The sequence below is a fragment of the Rhinolophus sinicus genome, chromosome 3, assembly GCF_057876585.1.
Source record: "Rhinolophus sinicus isolate RSI-liver-muscle chromosome 3, RSI-T2T, whole genome shotgun sequence".
Taxonomy (NCBI): domain Eukaryota; kingdom Metazoa; phylum Chordata; class Mammalia; order Chiroptera; family Rhinolophidae; genus Rhinolophus; species Rhinolophus sinicus.
Genome location: NC_142503.1, coordinates 54,230,153 through 54,245,644, shown reverse-complemented (window position 1 = coordinate 54,245,644; position 15,492 = coordinate 54,230,153). Strand labels below are relative to the sequence as shown.

The 15,492-nt window shown below is 36.8% G+C and overlaps 1 protein-coding gene across 4 annotated transcripts in view; it reads right to left on the bottom strand.

The window, feature by feature from the left end:
• VCAN (versican) overlaps positions 1-15,492 on the bottom strand; it is a 103,723-nt gene that overhangs the window by 12,097 nt on the left and 76,134 nt on the right. For all 4 annotated transcript variants that reach the window (XM_019746377.3, XM_019746374.3, XM_019746375.3 and 1 more), the window contains 2 exons: positions 11,518-11,676; positions 10,156-10,238 (listed from right to left, as the gene is read on the bottom strand). In XM_019746377.3, coding sequence (XP_019601936.3) covers positions 10,156-10,238; positions 11,518-11,676 — 242 coding nt within the window. The remainder of the gene's footprint in view (positions 1-10,155; positions 10,239-11,517; positions 11,677-15,492) is intronic.

Genomic DNA, 15,492 nt, shown 5'->3' with positions numbered 1-15,492 from the left:
ACTGGGTACACTCACAATTGTGCCTGAGCAAAAAGTACAAATTATTTCATATTGTGGATTTTCAAGGTCTCTAATGTATAATGGAAACTGCAAATCTTGAATCTGCAGCTGCCAAGGGCCTACTCTATTTACCTATGTATCATCTAACTATCCACATATTTAGCTATAGTTTTTCAGCTTAAATGGAATCATCTTATTGTTTAAAATTCATTATAATTTAGATGATCTTGAATGGCAATGAAAGACTGTTTTAGAACTATTATGGATTTTTTGCCAAGCACATTTAAACAATTTATCACACACATTCCACTGAAAAGAACCATTCTCAACATTTGTCCAGTGAAGCTATTCTATGACATAAAATATTATTGCAGTTTTGGGTAGAATTTACTAAAGCTTCAAGTAATAATTTGGGGTTTTTTCCCCCATGAATAGACCAGTTACCACTCTCCACTTACTCTCCTTCTCCCCCAAACACTGCTAATTTAATTCAATGTAAAACATTTTCATAAGAAAACCAAAAAAGTCCTCTAGGTTCACATACCAAGGGAAATAGCCAAGGAAAACTTTCCACTAGGCTTATTATTGTGTGTAAAGTAAAGATAGGGGAAAGATTGGTCCTAATATTTGTCGCAGTTGCTAGGATTTTATTAAGCATGTGACTCCATGTGTTAGCTTCACGCTGCGAGTGAAAAATCATCTTTTTCTTTTTTAACTTTCAGGTTCATAATATAATGCAATTCATGCTAGAATTTTTAAACTCAAAGCTACTGGAACTTCACAATGAATGTTATTCTTGTATAGATTTAGGTGTTCTGGGAATATGAAGTTTTGAAACGCAAAATACAATATGGCCACTAGGTGGTGATATCCATCCATTGTTATATTATGCAGGACAAACTAAGTCACTGTTAACAATAGGGTTTAGCATACCTCCCCCCCACATCATGATTATTTACTCCATGTGGGGGAAAAAAAGTTTAAAATATAATCTGAGATATGTCCTCTCAGTTTTGTGAGGGAAAGCACGAAGAGACACTGCTAGAAATGGTCCTCCACCAGACAGTATTTGCCAACCTGCTGCACTCTATTCTGTTGCGGGCCATTGTAGCTCTAATCTGAATTTTCTATTTGACTGAAATGTTCATATAAAATGGCTCTTTTTTTCACCATTTTGCCTTTTCAATTATCGCATGATTTACAGCAATGGTGAAATCACATCAGAAACAAAGCCAAATCTATAATGTCCTAAAATCCTTAGAACAGGGCAGATTATAAACACCTATGCACACAAATGAACGTCTGCAGTGCGATTCACATTTAGTTTGGTTTTAGCAAAGAACTTATCTAGAGTAGCTATAAAAACATGACACCTGTCCTAAAAGCTGACTTCTCTGTATGCAAACTCCTCTTATCTGTGCTCCGGCAGCTACAAATGACATCCAAATGCAGTCCGTGCCCAGGGCGAGCAGATAACCACCAAAGTATAAAAGCAAACTCCAAATAGAAAACCCTTTCCCAAGAGGACGGCTTACCTGTTTGAGACACATGCTGATAAGAAGCCACCTTTTCATTAAATAAAGAACTCAGAATAACCACACGGGGTTACCCCTCAGCCTTTCAGAACACAGGTCAAATGTTTATCTGAGAGGAAGCTGGGAGGACTACTTATTACAGAAATCAAAACATTTGGTAACTTTAAAATTCCTTTTCTCCCCCTAGATGGCTGTGAGACACAATAGGCATTTGTTTGCAGACTGTGGGGGGTACATTTAACTTTGTTTTATTTAACTTGTTTGGGGCAAATGACCTCCCTGTGAGGTAGACATAGACCCTCTTCTGATCCTTGTACTTGCTTAAGGTTACTCTGGCCTGGGTCTTTATTTATTTATGTTTTAAGGGAGGTTATGATTTTGCTGTTGTCTTTTCGTTGAACAACCAAAAGGAAAAGGGCAGCTTTGTTTTAAAGGAGAAAGAAACGTTTGTTTTGGTGTCACTGCCTTAGGCTGGCAGCCTGGAGTAGGATCCTACAAACATGAATATGCTGAAGGGAAGAAAAACTAACTTGGGGTCTCCTGATAGTCGTTAAAGTGGCAATATGCCCATTATTTTCCTAGCTGGCAAATCTCGGTGTGGGAGAGACGATCTGCCAGCTCTTGAGTACAGCACTAATCTTGTGTAATAGCGTGAGCTCACTGCCCTACAAAAGCAGTCATTATCAACAGCATTTTCTGAAGGATGTGAGTTCCTCCCACTGTGAGACCACTAGGAGACAGGGCCCCGGGCAGAGCCCAGGAGCTCCTTGCTTTTAACCCCTATTCTCAATGGATGCCAGTGGGCCCTTCACCCAACGCTTGTCTTCAGTCAGGAAATGCTAAGATCCAAATGCAATGTGAAACGGCCAAAATCCATTTGATATTTTATTTTTTGCCTTTTCGATGGTTATTCATTGCCTTAAACTTAATAGCAATCAACTTTAAATGTCCGTATGTGATTTTAAAGTTTCACAGAGCACTGTTGGAACGGCATCTGTGAGAAGGAACTACTGCATTGATACATTTTCTTTCTTTAAGGATTATCTTCTCAATTATGAAATGATTTTCTAGTGATGGGTAAATATTGTTCTCCCAGCTATTTGACATGTGACTAGCTATCTGCAGTCAAGTAAAGGCAAGGAATTGAGGAGGGTTTTGTGTTCTAGAACTTTTCTATACTTGTTATAGTTCACATGTAGAATCAGAAGAACCAGTGCTTGGTTTCAGATCAAACTGAACTGCCAACATAAGTAAAAATTTTTATTAAGAGCTCGGTGGTCTTTTGCAGAAAATAAATTGAGAGTTCTTCCACTAATGAGTAATGTGTTAAAGGCTGAAGAAACAGCATATGTTTTCCTTGGCTTTTAGGTTAATATAATGAAGCCTGTGAGGTTTAACATAATTAAATTAATGTTGATATGCAGTGTGACTTGTTCACAGAGAAGTGGCATTTGACTTGGAGCTAAAACCACACCACAGCCGACACACATCCATCTGCAAATACTTTATAGAAACTCTGCTAAGATTTTCAGGTAGAAAAAGTAAAGCTTAAGTTTTTGGTTTGGGGAGTTGTTTTGCATTATTTTTCTACTAAATCCTGTGCAATCATTTCAAATGAGCAGAAACCTACAAACAAGCTTAGAAAACACGAGGAATTGTTAATACTCCTGATTTTCTTTTCAATGTTCAAGACATCTGGGAGAGGGAGGAGGCTAGAAATCTTTGTGTTTATAGAAGGGTAAGAACGATACATTCCTACAGAACAAGAATAATAGTTTATGGCCTAGGATTTGTTACTCCTTTTCTCTGCCCCTTTTAAGTGTCTCTTCCTGGGTTAAGGGTTATTTCTTTATTGTTTCTACCTTTTTCAAAGCTGGTTTTTCTCACAATACTTTGCTTGACAGACTGATGTGTTTATTTATGAAAGAAGAAAAAGCGCTTTGGATTTAAACTCCAATCCACAGACAATCTGGCTATTCTCATGCATCAGCTCTAACCAGGAAGGTAAGCTGGTGTCCCAAATTCTAGGTGTGCCAGCTTGCCAATGTTGGACCAAACTTATTAAAATGGAAAAAAAAAAAAAAAATCAGTTACCTTCTAGAAGTATTTTTAAGTAGGATTTTTTTTTTTTTAATACAAAAGGCTATCAATTAGCCTTTTGTCATCTGTATCATAACTATCAAGGGGCAAGGTGAGTGGGCTTGAACTAGAAAATAAGACATTTATCAATGTGTGAATTAGGAACTTGTTCGAGAACTTCCTGACTAGATTCAGACAGGTGCAGAGGAGAGGAAGTCTGTGTTCTCCCAACAGTAGACTGGAGAGTGAGAAGGAGGAGATTATGACTACTTCCTAGGAAGCCCACAAGCCAGCGGCCTTGTAAGTGCTGACACAGTGAGATGATTGAAGGAAAAATGTGAAGGAGATTTAGAAAATGTCTTTTAAAACGTATAAGAATAAAGCCAGGGTTTATTTTTTCAACCAAGCAAATCAAATTTTCCAAAAGCTCCTCATCATTTTCAAAAGGGAACTGGACTGTCATTTCTATTCAATCTTTAACCTCTGAACAATGCGATGTACGGTGACATGTTCCTTTGAAGTAACTGCATCTGATCCACTGAAGCATTGGATCCCCAGGGGTGAAGGGTAAGCTTTGATGGTGCTGGTGAACTCAGTGAAGGGAAGAGAGAATGAAGCAGTGCAGACCACGGAGAATTCCCCTCATGAGACTCTTATTGCTGAGGGTCAAAAACAGGAGGGAGCAGAGTGGTAACAACTTTAAATCTCTGTGATACATGGGTTGATTTTAAACCATTGGTTGGGGAGGCAGGTTATAAAAAGTAGTGGGATTAAGACACCTAATAGTTTCTAACATCTCCCTTAAGTGTGCTGTTCATAGACAAATTACTCACATACTATATAGTTGAGATGAAAGTTGTGAAAAAGAGTTTGCTAGAAAGTATATATAGAGAGGAAGATAAATGATTCTATAGTGTTTCCTGATGTCTGGCTCCCCCTGTGCTTCAAAGAATGGTCTTGGATAGCAGATGAATAAAGGAAGCTCTGTCCAACCTTAGGCAACAATTTCTCCATGGTCAAGCAAGCTATAAAAAATAAAATGAGCTGATAACATTCAGGAGTAAGATTTCCTTTTGCTTGTTTCACTATATTTTGGATTTGGATAATAGGATTCTTTAAAGCAATTTTTTCTTCAAAGAATATAATGGTAGAAAGTGTGCCTATTTTTGAAAAAAAAAAAAAAAAAAAATCCTTTCAAAGTTTTGAGTAATTGCTGGTTTCCTGAAGTTCCATGGAAAATCTGCCCTGATATAACTCAAACCTGAAGGGGTGGCAGGGGTTGAAAAGTTTGCTTTCCATTCTTTCTTCCTAAAGCTCATTGCAAATGTATTCTTGGAACAGCCATGGAGAAAACTGTTATCATTCCAGTAGGAACACCTGTTTTCCTTTGGGTTAATAACCATGTAAGATGTATTATGCTTGGCGATACGAGTATACTTCTATTTTTGAGGAACATTTTTTTTTTCCTTTTCACCATAATTGAAGTCCCACCTATTATGTTTTCATATTTTTCATACTGGTACAACTTTAAATAAAATATTTAATTTAGATAAGCAAAAATTGTCACAAAGAGAATCAGCCAAAAGTCTAAATTGGTCATTTCAGGATTCAAAAGATAACAGAGTGAGTTGGTTGAACAAAGTATGGATGTTAATTATTATTGAAAAAGTCTTTATTAAGTCTCTATTTTTGTCAACCACGCTTCTAGCTGCTGAACAGTTAGAGATGGAAGTTAATCCCTGCCTCAGAAACCTCATTGTGAGGAAACTGACCCCACAGGGGTCTGTGGTGGGATGGGAAGGGTGCACAAAGGGATGCAGGAACACAAAAGAGGAGTTCTTAGTTATACCCAGCGAGGAAGGCTTTCTGGAAAAAGGAGGCCCTTGGCTAAGCAAGGTATTCGAACACTTATTAAATAAAATTAGGGCAGGACACGTGAACATTCTAAGCACTAGAGCAGGTGTATGCAAAGACCTGCAGAGTGAGTGGTCATGGCTTATTCCAGATAGTTTAGGAAGTGGCAGATGGAGTTGGTGGACTTGGTATGCTATGCTAATAATTAGAATTTTTACTGAAAGCAATAGGAAGACACTGAAGAATTTTAAGAAGGGAGTAACAAGAGTTTATAACAAGGAGAGAGGAAGGTCATAGACACTGAAAAACAGATCTGGGGGAAAACACTTCAGACTAGTCGTTCATTTAACAATAAGTTAAAAAAGAACTTAAAAGTCAGCTAATAGTATAGAAGCTAGATAAGAAATATTTGTTTAAGTTTGCCAACTCTAATGTGTATTTAACTTAGATGGTTTAACTTAGTGTCTTTGAAGATATTACTTGGATGACAAGTAATTCATTACTGAAGTTATTTGTTAAGGTTTCTAATAAAGCACTTGTGGCATTTCACTGTTAGAGATCAATAGTCAAGTTAAAGGATAACTAGTAGCAGAAATAATAACTGCTGGCAGAAATAACTTAGTAGACACTCAGGTGACAAAGTGAAAATGTAAATGTGTTAAGAGAAAATAACCTTAATATAACTCAGAAGGGGAAGCCTAGGAACAATTTTATTCATGAATACGCTTTTGTGAAATTTATTGGGCAAACACACCAAATAAATAATAAAAAATATTTTAAAACATAACAAAAACAAGAATTTGGCATTTTCTTAATTATATCAACATTCTATTATAGAGGCCAATAATGTGGAGTGAATCAATCAAAATCTGAAGAAGGGCAATTTAGATAACTTGGACAAATAACATTGTTAATTTAGTATAAGCAAATCAATTGAATTAGTTTAGCTGGAAAGCATAATCATGCTAAATATAATATAATTATACTGCAAGTTGATTTGAAGCAAAGTTTAATTATTTCAAGAAAAGAAATTATTGATATTGAGACCTAATATAAACTTGTTTGTTTTTACTGAATGTTATACTGAATAACCAAAGATAATATACGGTATATATCAAAGGTTCTTTTTGTTTTAATACTGCTCTACCTCCCAAGAAGGATAAGCTCTAATAAATCTTTCAAACAAAAAACGGGGGGATGAAGGGGGGGCGGGGTGGGAGAAGGGGAGAAATCACTCTAAAACATAAACAAAGTCCTTAAAATTGCACACAGTCACGTTAACACCATTTCCAAGTGTAAGCAGATACTGCGTTCCCCAATAAAGAGTTTACTATTAGGGATATTTTCAAAAGCAAGACACTTGGCGTAAACAGCGAAACAAAGGAGAACTATTTTATTCAAAGGCCTGTGCACATATGGAACCTGTTAAGGAGATGGTGGCTGTAGAAAGAACTACAAACTAGTGTAAGAGACACCTAGGCTGTCTCTGAAAGGAAGGGATGGAGGCAAGGGTGGTTACAAAAGCAGAAAGTGGGCCAGAGATCAGTCAGATGGGAGGGAGACAGGCTGTGGGCAGATGGTCTTTTCTGTTCCAAAATGTTCAAAGTTAAGGGACACTCCTTACAACACTTTTATTTTACACAAAGAGTGAATTAAGAAGAAACCAACGGCCTGTCAGAGTTTTTTCTGGAGTTACTTGTGTCATTTCTTTGATAAATTTTGCTTGTTTATGTAATTCATTTGTTGCCTTCTTCAAACTGAGGCCCTCACTTGGTGCACTCTCCATAATCCTTAGGTTTCAGTTAAAAATATGAATTAGTTTAGAGTATGGCTCCTGTTTATGTTATACAGTTATCTATGTTAGGTTAACTTACCTTCCTCTGAAAATTTCTGGGGAAGATCAATATTTCTCTTTCAACAAAGTACAATGCTCACTTATTTACCAAGTTTAAGACCAGACTAGACTGTGGAAATGTTTTTTTTTTCGTGGTTTTTTTTCACAGTAGTTTTCAAAGTCCATTAAAAATCAGTGGACATAGATTAAAAAAAATAAATAAATTGTTGAGTTTGCTCGCTTCAGCACAGTGGAATAATGAGGGCTGATGAAACAAGCTCACCTGAGTGGCAACTGACAGGGAAAAGAAATCCCCTAAGATAATTTACAAATGTTACAGATATAAGCCAATATTCAATCTCATTGATCAATTTCACAGGGAAAATAGGGCCTTATCCTAGACATTGTGAGAAATAAAAAGCAAGCAAGAAAACCACTTCTTTGAAGAGCTGAACTGCTAATGGAGGGACCAGAATAAACATCTAGTAACATGCAAAAATGCTAAGAACGAAAACATGCAAATTAAGTCCATATAACCAATGACAGATTGCAAACAGTCAGGCTTGGCCCAATCAGGTCAGTACATAGCAAATGACAGGCTTTACATACACACCACCTGGCCAGATACAGCTACTCTAAGCTCAGGGCTGGCACAGACAGGTACACTTTGAAATACGTAGTGGTCAGGGCACCACGAAGCACCAGTCGGAATTGGCCACCAGGGTCCTTGGCATTCTAGCTTCTGGCACATAGTTGGGAGCACACAAGGACCCGCCCTTTTCACTGGGCTATTTATAAGGAAAAGTTTGTAGATGGAAAACTGAATGGTGGGTATCCTAGATACCCAATTTGTCCCACAAGAAAGAAGTATGCATTCAACAAGAGAAACCTCATTAAATGTCTATACTACATAACATACATAACATACATTAACACAATTATAACAACAGTTTTAACTATCTATAGTACACCAAAGAAATCCTTTTAATTTTTATGTTCAATTATAAATTAATAAAAACAAACTCATTTATCTTCAATTAAAATTACTATATAAGGACTTATGCCATACCAACCGCTATTAATCTAATTGACCAAATTTATCCCCCTTAGGTATAGCAAAATAAAAAAATAATACAGATGCAACAACTGCAGATATACCACCTAGCTAGGACAATTAGAAGAAAATGCGACTATTTATCCAGAGGGTGTGCTTCATATACCTTACTGGAAATGTATTTTATGGACAATCTCTATTTTTTTCTGAATCTTGCCAAAGAACCTATTTACCAACTCGAATGACAAACCGTGCTGATTAAACATAAAGAACGATGAAAGATAGAGGGCAAGCCAAGCTTTATTTCAGGGTTGCTAAAAGCAAAATGTAATGAGGATACTCTTTTTAAAGTCAAGGAGATACCAGCCAGAAGAAGGCCTGTGGCTTTGGAGACAGGCCTGAGTTCAAATACTGACTTCACCACTTAACAGTAGTGTGATTCTGGGCAAATTTCTCAGCCCGCTGACCTTCTCTTTCTCTACTTGTAAAATAATCTAATGCCTCCCTTAAAGGTTATTGTGGGGAATAAACAAATGCAAAGCGCCTAGTACAGTGACTGATAGAGGTGGACTGAGCATAGGAGTACCAAGAAGCTTTCCTGAACAGACAAGTGTAGAACTTCCAGAAGCAGCGATTACTTTGGCATCTGTTTTAAGATGAACTTTACATTTTACATTAAATCTGATGAGTGGCAGGTGGCAGGTAATGAATGAAATTTAAGCAGCTAAGTAATCCATACGCAAAAAGAGCTTAAACATTATTTTCAATTTTTCTTCTTATTTATCTAATTTAGAAGTTGATTTACACTTGCTGTCTAGCCCAGTAGATCCCAACTTTGTCTGCAGTTTAGAATCATCTGGGGAACATTTAGAAAGTATAGCTGCCAAAGATTTTGCTTTCCTGGATTTGAGCTGAGGCCTAGGCAACAGTTGTTTAATTACACTCTCCTGGTGATTCCAACAAACAGCCACGGCCTGGGAACACTAGTATAGCTAACCACACTTGAACTGTTTCTAAAAAATTAGACTCATGTGTATTTATTTACCAGTAGTGACTCCAAACAGCTTCCCCCATCCTCACTTAAGAACTGTATTCCCTCCTGCTAAAGGTTGTGGCCAGTATTACCAAATCACTCCTTTCCTTAAGGAGAGACAGCTACAGAAACATAATCAGTAGAGTTTAAATGGAAGGAAATTCACAAGATCAAAATTCAACAACGCTTTTTAAAATGAAAAAAAGGGGAATTTTGCTTGGCTGAAAATTAGCCATGCCTTATAACAGATTTCCAGTGCGATTATGTCAGAGGGAAAGATATTTTTTTAAAGGCCTTCCTCTCTCTCTCTCTCTCTCTCTCTCTCTCTCTCTCTCTCTCTCTCTCTCTCTCTCTCTCTCTGTTTCTCTCTCTCTCTCTCTCTCTCTCTCTCTCTCTCTCTCTCCCCCCTCCCTTCCTCCCTCCCTCTCTCTCTCCTTCCCTCTCTTTCTTTCTTTTACAGTTACTCTTTTTCGAAGCAATACTAAGCAAAGATAACTATCTGAAAGACAGACCTGAGGCGATTTTGATTATGTGGTTTTTCCGTTCAGTGGAAATCTGATACACTCTTCTTATAAAGAAAGCCAATGACTGGAGCACTGGTAGTTGGATCAGTTCAAACAGAACCCTGTTGTAACCCCCTCTATTTCACTGAGTGACCATGAGTAAGTCACTTAACAGGTCTCCAGTCTAAGGCTCCCTCCACACCGTGCAATCAGCACACAATACCGAGACCCTAGAATTTGTATCGTTTCCATCAGCGACTTACCAGTGTGCTGCCATCAGTCCAACGGAAGTCATGCTCAAACATCTTGTCGTTGAGGCCGATCCACTGATAATCATGGCCCAAACCTAAAAGATGGTAAACAACACAGATATTTTTATTACCTTTACCATATATGCATATATGGATAAAATATATTCAAAAATGATTTTCAGAGTGAATCATGAATCTTCTTTTCTGGCTAGAGTTTTTTTTGTTTGTTTGTTTAGTTGTTCATAAAAATCTTTCATTGCCTAATGAGCTTTTGTTCTATTGTCCAAGGTGCTTTAAACTGAAAAGCTAATTTGCAAACTTTGTGAAACATTAAAATATCAGACACAGACAAGTATTTTCCTAGCAGTTTACTATAAGTAATTTTTTCGCCCTTACTCATGATAGAAACTTTCCATTCATTTCTTTTTTTTTTTTTTAAGCTATGTATGCCATTGGCAAAAATTCAGTGACCCAGTATAACGTGACAGATCTTACCCATGGGAGCCTCATTTTGGAAGCCACATGTTTCTTCTCACACCATTTTAAACAGTGAACACCTAGACCAGACAGTTCTGCAAAGTTTTCTCAAAAATAATTACTTTCACTGTGAGATGAGTCACTGGCAAGCATACCATGCAAAAAAGTTAAATGAACTTCTATCCAGACTGCAAATTAACAACTGAATTTCTAAAAGACAGCAGGCATCAAGAGAACATATTTAATTGAGTATCAAACAATGCTTCATGAGCAAAAATGTTCCATGTATCTGCTACATAAAAGCTAGCTGTCCTCCTCTTTGCTATAGTCTAAGGAGTTATTAAACAGCTCTGGTAGTAAGTTTCGTTAACATTCAGTCTCCATTTATTCATGATCTTACTACAAAGCCCACTTTCTATAGTCTAAAGTAATTAGAAACTTGAATGACAACCAATTATGCAGAGAGGATAAGAATAGGGTGCTATTAATTCAATTTTAATTAGCGGGATAAAAAAATAAAACAATATTCTCTTTAGAGAACATATGAATATATTCAAGATAGGTTACCATGAGAAGAATTAGACTGAACCATACAAGGTGGACATTTTTCTAAGTCAAAAAAAATGATCAAATAATAATTTTTGATGATTCAACCTATAGCATGCTGTCTCACCTATTATTGCTGCCGACCAAGAAGTGCCTTCCTGTGTTACAACTGAGTATTTCCCCAAATGAGGCTCTTATATAGGAGAGATGATTTTAAGTAGTTCACAGATGAGGGATTTAGTAAGTTGAATCACAACTGAGAAAGCTACTCTTTATTTAGTTAGATAGAATGCTAAGAAGTTGGTGAGAATTAGTGAAGCTTCAGGAAACCAGTGTATATTTGGTACATACGATTCACAAACATTTGTTCTTCATGAGAGAGGATGCTTGTGAGATGAGCACCCTGAAGACGGCATTCCCGTTCGGCTGCATCCCACGTGCGTCGATGGGCGAAATACTTGTAGCACTGCCCTTGGAATTTGTGCCAGCCATAGTCACATGTCTCAGTGTCTGGGAAGAAACAAGGCAGAGGCTTATGAAACTCATGTACGTCATTCAAACTTGGCTCATCTATCCGAGTGTTAACAGAAGACCCAAGTCAGTATCAGTACAATGTTCCTGAAGTAAAGGGTTCATAAAATTGGTCATGATGACAGAAAAATTATGATAAAGAGAACCAAACTGATTCCTGCTAAGTGGGTGGCTCCACAGCAGGTCTTCCAATAATGTTGTGTCGTTTCCTTCAACTTCTTTTTGTGGTAACATTGAGGAACTTAACGCTTGTATCAATTAGCCCATGGTTAGATACAGGCCTGAGAGACTTAACTGAAATAAAGACTTGTTCCACCCAGCCATACATACATATATGTATAGAGGGTGTGTGTGTGGTGTGTGTGTGTGTGTGTGTGTGTGTGTGATGTTTCTCTTTCATAACAAGCACACTGTAACCAGTATCCAGATGGCACGAAAACTTTTTTTCCAATATACCTAATTTTACACTGACCGTATGCTTCAGCTATACTTTCTAGATTGTCAGTTTTTATGCATTTTCACAGGAACGTAGCTTAGCTCATAGCATTGCATTCTCAGTGGTAATCTTCCCTCAGACTCACCCCCTCTTAACTGGGGTTAAACTTTATTTACTAATAATTAACAGAAATAATTTTGAGTTTCACAAAAACAAATGTCACAAATGTATTTAACTAGTTACATGTAAAACTAACAAAACTGCAAAGTTCATAGAATTTTAAGCACCAAGAAAACTTTCCAGATTACCTAATGGCCATCTGTTCCTCCCCTAATTTTACCGATCAATGAAGAAAATAAAACCCTACTACATGAAATAAATACGTGTTTTATATATCAGACTTTGTGGCCAAATTGAAAGTCAAATTGTCTCTCGACTAGCACTCCATCTACTCCTCTTTCTGTAATTGTGGAAAAGTATGCATTCTAAGAGATTTAATTTTTTTCTGGCTTTGGCGATTTATACTATAATCATGCAACAGATGCAACTTATCTCTGAGAACAGTCTTTATTTCAGTTTAGTCTATCAGGTCTGTTGTTTAGTTACAGCCAGCTGACTAATTGGTTTAAATCATGTGCACTGGAAGTTTTGAGTTTTATTAGTGTTGTTTGGAGACCACCAAATCTCATCGGAAAGGACTCAAGACACAGCTAGATGATTTGGTATAAAAGTAGCACTCAGTGCCCAAGAATGAAGCCTATTTTTATTACTTGGATGTGGTACTTTTCCTGTTGGTAAATTCTCATGGAAGAATTCAGAGGTGAGGTGCGAGTGGTGGGGAAGAAACAGATCCTCATATATGAGGGGGTTAGGTTATCTGAGAGGAGAATTGGAAAAAAATTTAGAACACTCACTGCCAAAGTTAATAGTGCATAATAGCATAGATCTAATTATAATAGCATAGATTTCCTTAACCTGGAAATTATTGTTTATTTTAAGACAGCGTTTAAAATTCTCAAGGATCCCTAATTTATTGAATAATACATCCGAAAATATTCTTCTATACACTCTTTCTTATCTTCTATTAACCCAAATGGTTATAGTTTGGTTTTCTTTGTCTTTTATTATCAAAATAGATTATCATTAAGTGTTCTTCCTCTTACACAAAAAAACCCACATGATCATAAAATTTACATGTATGACCACGTCACTGCCACAATGTCTTTCTCAATTAGCATATTCATTCCTATAAGAACATAATTCTAAAAATAGGGGCAGAGTTTCTGTGAAAACTAAACAGGGACAATTTATGTATCTGTACTATATAAACTATAGCTTCCCAATGATTATAAATATATGTGCAACTACCACTGAACAAAGTGACTTAAATAAAGCCAAATATCCACACTGATTTACTTAATTTTTATTACTCATGGATTCAATAAATATGTAAGGAAGGACTACGTGTCAAGCAGCGTCTCCTAGGATGCTCTTCGAAAAGAGATCTCAGAAGCAGTCTATTTGCTTTTCCAATCTTACCTAAAAATTATGTAATATACATTTATTAAAAGCCAACCCTTTTGGATGGTATTTTCTTAAAAAATCATACTACACATGGAAATACTTCTTATGCTTTAAAATTCCCATAGTTCATAGGTTACATTACAAAGTCTCAGATTTAGTTTTGCCTGTGTGGGGGGGAAGGTGGTGGGGGGAAGGCATGACAACTCCTATTCATAACCACAGAAAACCAATCAACACTTTTAAATAATTTCACTAAAAATCTATTCTCTTTATGATATGTAGGCAATGTTTTCAACGTCTTTGACAAATAGCTGTCAAGCTTTAAGAAATTTTCAATACTTAGGGACTTCTCACTGGCAAGCTGTATCCTTGACATGGCTGGGAGCAATTGTGTAAGAACTGTCTTTCCACTGTTCAAGACCTCCCCTTCTAGATTTCATATCTATTATCATTATACCAAAATGTGGCCCTTATTCCAGAGTTACTGGGAGTTGGGATGTTACTAATGCAGAGAACAGACAAGGTCAGATGAAGAAACAACACAGTCATCACCGAAATTTGGATAAAAAAAAAACTGTTTAGAGAACAACGCTGCTGTTAATGAAGAAAACATTTGTTCTTAGGCAACCTGAAAAGAGGGAAAAAAAATCTTTCAGTGTCCTGGCAATAAATCACAGGAGCACAGCTGCATCTGGTAAACAGACTGCGATAGCTCTTTTTCAGTAAATAATGTGAATGAAAGTTAAACTTGCTGTAATATAGAATATACCTGAAAGTTAGATGACACCACAAATGAGAGAAAAAAAAAAATCAAAACCTTTTATTTTTAACATTCCTTTAAAGGGATGGAAAAGGTAACTGGCCCCAAAGTTCCTCACAAGGATCTGTTACCACTAGATCCATCAGGTTCACACATAAAGGAAATGCTTCTCTGTAAGAGTTACTTTAGAAGTGTAAAGGTATTGAGAAAAACCTGGGCTTTAAGCGGCAGCATAGGTTCATTTTTCTACTCACTGATTTACTAGCTGTGTGACTTTGAACACACAGCTTTTTCTCTCTGGGCCTCAATTTCTGGCATACTTAAGGCACAGAAATACTATGTCAACCAAGGGAAATTATATACATGGAAGCATTTAATAAACTATAACATATCCAACAAATAGTATCCCTTTTTATTCTCTGCCAAGAATTACGGCTAGTCACCAAGATCAGGGGCTTTGTCTGTTTTCATTCACACCTCTATCTCCAGTGCCCAGAACAGAGCCTGGAAGGCAGCAGGTGCTCAATAAACACCTCGTGAACAAATGATTTTTTGAATTGCTCCTTATAGTTGGAACTAAGAGAAGCCAGAATCATATAAACATACTTTAATATCTCATGTGTCTCACACTTTGTTTTCTTCAACAAATAGTATCTTTCTCACTGTTTCCCTTTAAAAAGAGGATCTTAATTGGTCAATTTTCATATTTACCTTTCAAAATTCTAAAACAAACTGACTCATCCTACGCAATAAAGAGAAAGGAAAAAAAACCCTAAACACTCAGCCATCACCCATCCCCTTTGATTGGCAATTGAATACATGCTCCTTTTATTTTTGCTTTAATTGTGGTGATGTCTGGAGTAATGCTGAAAAGCAGAATGCAGGGCCAGACCAATGCTTCTGAGTGTCTAACACATTTTCATTTTGTCTGGTGGAATGGAAGTTTGGCACTGGCACTTTTGTCAAAGCCAAACCACTGTATGACTTTAAGTACAGTAAATCGATGTTCCAAAGCTTAGTATGCTGAGCATGCAATCTGCTTCTGATTGACGGACTAAGAAATGTTCCCATTAAC